The 5,802-nt window shown below is 67.5% G+C and overlaps 2 protein-coding genes across 2 annotated transcripts in view; both read right to left on the bottom strand.

Annotated features, from left to right (window-relative positions):
• The window catches only part of H696_01574 (hypothetical protein), a gene marked incomplete at its 5' end in the record, with an annotated part of 6,205 nt that extends 4,676 nt beyond the window's left edge, over positions 1 to 1,529 (bottom strand). Inside the window, one exon of the mRNA XM_009495475.1 lies at positions 107 to 1,529. Coding sequence (XP_009493750.1) covers positions 107 to 1,529 — 1,423 coding nt within the window. The remainder of the gene's footprint in view (positions 1 to 106) is intronic.
• A 34-nt stretch (positions 1,530 to 1,563) lies between these two features.
• The window catches only part of H696_01575 (hypothetical protein), a gene marked incomplete at both ends in the record, with an annotated part of 7,270 nt that continues 3,031 nt past the window's right edge, over positions 1,564 to 5,802 (bottom strand). The window contains 8 exons of the mRNA XM_009495476.1: positions 1,564 to 2,050; positions 2,162 to 2,489; positions 2,609 to 2,779; positions 2,892 to 3,043; positions 3,172 to 3,474; positions 3,697 to 3,770; positions 4,993 to 5,030; positions 5,228 to 5,439. Of these exons, the coding sequence (XP_009493751.1) occupies positions 1,564 to 2,050; positions 2,162 to 2,489; positions 2,609 to 2,779; positions 2,892 to 3,043; positions 3,172 to 3,474; positions 3,697 to 3,770; positions 4,993 to 5,030; positions 5,228 to 5,439 (1,765 nt within the window). The remainder of the gene's footprint in view (positions 2,051 to 2,161; positions 2,490 to 2,608; positions 2,780 to 2,891; positions 3,044 to 3,171; positions 3,475 to 3,696; positions 3,771 to 4,992; positions 5,031 to 5,227; positions 5,440 to 5,802) is intronic.

Genomic DNA, 5,802 nt, shown 5'->3' on the forward strand with positions numbered 1-5,802 from the left:
GCGGGGAGCCACAGCCGGGAGAGAGGGGCGGAGAAGGGGGGGGGGGAAGGGACAAGAAAAAGGACACCCGCCCCTGGCCCACGTGTGCATGCCATCCCGGACGTACCCAGCGAGGGAACCAGCAGGATGAAGGATTTGAGCGACAGCATTCGCCAGACGGCCTGCGCCGACTGGAGGAGAATATTGGTGTCGGCTACGACAAGTGTTCGGCCGTGAAGATTAAGCCGTGCATTGGCCGGAATCGATGGGGCGGCCGATGACTGGGCGAGGGAGTGGTGTGCGGCAGGTGGTGACATTTGGCCGCCAGGGGTGGACGGGCAGGCGGATGCTCCTGCATCGGTGGGATTGCTGCACAATGCCTGGAGAATCTGCCGGTTTTCCAGGACCACCGCAGAGGCAGCCTTTGGCGGGCGCGCCGGCGGACCAGTGGGCAGGGTGATCTTCGTTGTGGCCTCGGCCAGGGGACCGGCCTCGGGCCCGGAGCACACCTGCGGCAGGCGATCCGCCACCAGCTGCGATGCCTGGGCCAGGCGCTCGCGGAGCTCAGCCAACAGCGACACCTGGCACGCGGCCAGCAGGCCCAGGTCGGTGGCCTGACTGGGAGCAATGGCCGTCATGCTGGCAGTCACTTCGACCGTTCGGCCGCCCGGGTCCCCTCCGCAGCCAAGCGGCGCAGCCAAGTGCAGCGGCACCATCGACGACTGGAGGAAGGCCAGCGGGAAGCACCGCCACACGGCCGGCGGCGCTATCGGCCGGTCGGATGGCGCCTCCAGGGGCAGAGCCGCCGTCAGCCCATGAAGAAGACTACCGGGCGGCGGGGCGGCCAGGCGATCCGGCGCCTGAGACCGAGGGAGTTCCTGCTGACGGAGACTCCCCAGGAAGGCCAGCCCCAGGCCGGCCGCCAGGAAGGGGCTCACCATGGGGGGCTCCTCCGACTGCGCGAGCTTCGACACCCCCGGGCACAGGCCAAGCAGCAAGTCCTCCAGCGGCAGGGCATCAGCCGGCCGGCCCAGGTCCCGGACCGGCCGGCCGGCCAGCCGATAAAGCAGGTCATCCACCTGGCCGGCGGTGTCGGCCGCCGCACGAAGCAGTCGGCCCAGACCTGGCCAGCAGGGAGGGCCACCCTCGGCGGCCAGGAGCTCGGCCCCGCGGTCACACGAGCCGGCGCAACACCGGGTCAGCAGCCGCGAGTATGGCCGATCCGAGAGGGGCCCGGCCCCGAGGACCGCGCGGAAAATCGACCGCGCGAAGGGAGTCCACCGTGGGGGCGGGGCAATCCGGCCAGCCTCGGCCGACCGCAGCCACAGGCGAATGGCCGGCAGATTGAGGCTCAAAACGCTGGCCACCTGGGCCAACTCCACCACCAGGTCCACCGACCGGGCGAGCAGCTCCTCGGCCAGGCTCGAGGTGGCGACATTGCTGAAGGAGTTGAGCACCGCATCCAGAGAGGCCGAATAGGCCAGCAGCAGGTGGCCCAGATCGATGAAAGCCAGGCAGGAGGCCACGGTGGCCGCCAGGTGACCGGACATCAGGAAGGACAGAAGCCACGTGTGCTCTTCCGATCTACCGGGCGAGCAGCTCCTCGGCCAGGCTCGAGGTGGCGACATTGCTGAAGGAGTTGAGCACCGCATCCAGAGAGGCCGAATAGGCCAGCAGCAGGTGGCCCAGATCGATGAAAGCCAGGCAGGAGGCCACGGTGGCCGCCAGGTGACCGGACATCAGGAAGGACAGAAGCCAGGCCGGCCGAGGGCCGGACGGAGCCGCCAGAAGGAGGGCCACCCGGCGGGCCGGCTGCAGGTGCGCCGACTGTGCCTGCAGGCGTCGATTCATGACCCCGCGAATCTTGTCGAACGGCGAAAGTGTGGCCGAGGTTGACTGACTCCACACCCAGCGGGGCAGGAAGTCAATGGGCGTGGTGAGGGCAGATCGGAAGAGCGTCGTGCGAATCTTGTCGAACGGCGAAAGTGTGGCCGAGGTTGACTGACTCCACACCCAGCGGGGCAGGAAGTCAATGGGCGTGGTGAGGGCGGCTGCGCGGTCGTACGCGGCACTGGCGCGGCGGGCACACGGGCGGGAACAATGTCAGCGAGGGCCAGGAACAGGGCATTTCATTGGCCGCAGCCATTGGCAACATCGGCCGCGGCAGCCGGGACACACGCACCCCTCGTCCAGCGGCAAAGCATGAGCAGCAATCTCCCCGAAAATGTAGGCGTCCAACGAGCAGGACGCCCCGCGAGCGGTTTGCGACTCACAAATGGCCAAAGTGCGACGGGCAAACTCCTGCAGGAGATTGGCAAAGAAGCGGGGGAGCTGCTCATCCCGGGTGGCCGCCTCATCCGGGGGAGGGGCCCTGCGCGAAGCGATCAAAATCATGAGGGCCACTTCGGAGAGCCCGACGAAATCGCTGTTGACCGTCGGCTGCAGGAAGGACTTCCACATGCTGTCCTTCAGGCGGAAGATCGACCGCACCAGACGTGCGATAGGGACCGCTGCAGGAGGGCAAGGCGGGGGGGGGGGGGGGGAGGTGAGTAGGAGGGACCGGACGGCCGAGCGACAAGATGCCAGAGGTCGCCAAAGTAGGGAGCCCGCTCCCCCAGGAGGGACATACCGTTGTCGGGCGGTGCAGCGGCGAAGACCGCGGCCAACATGCTGGCTGACACGCGGAGAGATTGATGATGCTCGGCGTCCAAGAAGGGCCGGACGGCCTTGGGCAGGGGGACAGCCGTCGGGTCTTTGAGCATGCTTGACACCGAGGCGAAAAGCGCTCGGATTTGCTGGTCTAAATGGAGTGTCAGGGCGCCAGGGGGAAGAGCACAACGGAAGAGGGGTCCAAGCTAGGCAGGGACCCATGGGGGACAGGGGGGGGGAGGGGGGCGGAGAAGGCCACGAACCGGCTTCGGATTGCAGATGGAACAGGGATTGCATTACCCGGGGAAGGGGGCCATCGACCAGGCCGGGCCCTGTGCCGGCCAGCACCGCTGGCAGGACCATCGAAATGGTGGCCTGGATGACCGTGAGGAAAGTAAAGGGGAGGATCATGGTGCTGCATGTGTGTGTGTGTGTGTGTGTGTGTGTGTGTGTGCATGTGAGTACGAAGGATGGATGGGATGGAGAGGTCAGAGCGAACAGAGGGTGGGACACAGGTAGATAGCGTCGAGGGCGAGGACGCACTGAAGGAGGAGCTCGAAGAGTGCCCAGGGGAAGCCCAGCTCGATGGCACCGCCGCCGGTTGCCAAGACAATAACTTCACGGAAGGTCTGGTTATAGGCAGGGAGGTGCCCAGACAGCTGAGCCAAGGCAGCGACCCACTTCTTGGCCTGCGCACGACTGGCCACCGAGGCGTCGGCTTCATGGAGAGCCTGCTGAATGGGCTTCTGGACCAGGTCCAGCAACAGGGCGTCAAGCTGGAGAGACCGGATGTCGGCCACCTCGAAGGAGGCCGCCAGCATGGGCTTGAGCAGATTGATCAGAGCGCTAGAGGCAGGGCAAGGGAGGGCCAACAAAAACAGGGGAAGCACAAGCGCAAGACCGAGGGGGAGGGGGGGGGGAGTTGATGAGGGTCAGAAAAGAGGGGCAAAGGCCGGAGAGATGGAGCAAGACAGAAGAAGAGGGGGGCGGGATGGAGAAATTGCCCGGGGGCCAGGAGTCAGCAGGTGAAGAAGGCGCCCAACCAGGGCGAAAGCCGTGACAACATACGCCAGCTGCTTCTCGACCTCATCGAAGGTGGGCAGATCCCGCCCGGCCAGGGGAAGCACCTCCTCACGGAGGACCTTCCTCACGAAGAGGGGAATGGCCAGTACGGCGGAGGGATGGATGGCAGATGGCGCGCTCGGCCGATCGGCCCGGAAGTAGGGCAGCACCCCAACGCGGAGGGCGCCCCGGGACGGACCGCCCCGGCGGGCGGCCTCGCCCCCATGAGGGGAGGAGGGGTGCGGCCGGACCGGCGACCGGGACCGGGGGCGATCCGATCGGCCAGCGCGACCCCCAGTCGGAGGGAGGACCGGCGTGTCGGGGACGATGGTCTCCGGGGGGTCGCGTACGCGCGTGCGATCGGGCGCCCGGTTTGATGGAACCGGTCCCGGGGGCCGGGATTCGGAGGGAGTGCCGCGAAGGGGGGGCCGGGAGGGCGTCAGGGGGGTGCCGGTGAGCCGGGCAGACCGGCCAGGGGAGGGAGGAGGAGAAGACAGGGGGACGATGGCCTCGCGGAGGGACCACACGACGGGAGGGGGGGGGGAGAGAGGGAGAGAGAGAGAGAGAGAGAGAAAGAGGGAAGCCGAGGGAAGCCGAGGGAGGGAGGCGGGCGGGAAAGGGGGGGGGGGGAGGGAGCGGAGGAGAGGGGGACAAGGATAGGCGTTGGCCATCTGCCCGGGACCCAGGCGGGCCACGCGCCATCCCCTGTCTTCGGTGTGGCCCTCTGCCCCGGGTCGCCTCCCCTCTCTCGCTCTCCTGCGGCCGGCCCTCCCCCGAACAGGAAAGGCGCCGATCGCGGCAACGCAAGATCCACGTGATCCGGCGGTCCTGTGCCCGCCCCCGCTCTTCGTGCCCGGGGGCCGCGCGCACACCCACTCGCAACCCGGGCGCCAGCCGATGGGCCGGCTGTCTGTCGTCGGTGCGTATGGCCTTCGCGTCCTCTCTGGTCGTGCCTCGAAAATGCTGGACCCCAGAACGCGGGGGGGGGGGTCGTGATCGGGGCGATCTGACAAGAAAAAAAAGAAGGACCGTCTAAGGGGAGAGGCCCCCCCCCCCCCCCCCCCCCCCCCCCCGTAACACCGGGGCCATAACTAATTCACGCCGATCGCTTGACCCGTGGACCCCTTCTCTGTCCGCGCCTCCCTGGCCGGACTCTTTTTGCGATATGTCCGCCCGGGGCGCGCCTCCACGCGCCGGTGATGATACCAAGAGTATATTTTTGACCAAGGGCAAGTCATGCCGGATGGGGGGGGCAGGGCGGGTGCGAACACTCAGCGGGAGAACGCCTCAAAAGAGGAACACCTGGAAGAGATGCTGGTTGAAGAGGGCCATGATTTCGTCTGATGGAGAGGGCCACCAAAAGAAGAAAGGGCAAGCAGGGGGTCAGCTCTTGCGCAAGGGGCCTCCTCTGGCAGATGTGCATGTAGCAGAGTGCCGGGGGGAGGGGGGGGGGAGAGAGAGAGAGAGAGAGAAATGCAGAGGGAAGGAGCGCCCCACACCCGGCCACGGGGGAGGAGGGCGGAAAGGGATGACGCACCGTCGAACTCGGCAATGAAGCTGCTGCCGCTGTTCCGGCCGCTGGAGGAAGACCGGGAGCCGGCCTGCGGGTCGACCACCGGCGAGGGGGTCAGCATCTGCGGAGGGGCCACCAGGATGTTGCGCGTCCTCGAGCTATGGAGCATCAGCCAGTGGCCGGTGCCACGCGGGGACTGTGTGTTGGCATAAATCCGCTGGGGCAGCTCGTCACTCCTGGGTGTTGCCACGGAACCCGCGCACAAGTGCCCGAGGGGTGTGTATGGGTGTGTGAGCACAGAGACGCAGAGGCAAGGGGACAAGGCAAAAGCGCGGGAAACAAAGGCAATCGAAAGTGATCCAGATGGGGTTCCCCCTCGCCGTGTCCTCCCCCCCCCCCGACCCTGGTGCCCTTTGCTCCCCCCCCCCCCCCCCCCCCCCCCCCCCCCACCACCCCCCCCCCCCCAAAATGTCCCCCCCAAAGCCCCCCCGGGGCGGGGGGGACAACCCCCCCCCCCCCCCCCCCCCCCCTCACTCTCTGGCGCCTCTTCGCGGCTCAGGCTCCCGCTCCCGGTGGGGCCTGAGAGGCGGAACAAGCCA

Source organism: Fonticula alba (assembly GCF_000388065.1).
Source record: "Fonticula alba strain ATCC 38817 unplaced genomic scaffold supercont2.2, whole genome shotgun sequence".
NCBI classification, from domain to species: domain Eukaryota; order Rotosphaerida; family Fonticulaceae; genus Fonticula; species Fonticula alba.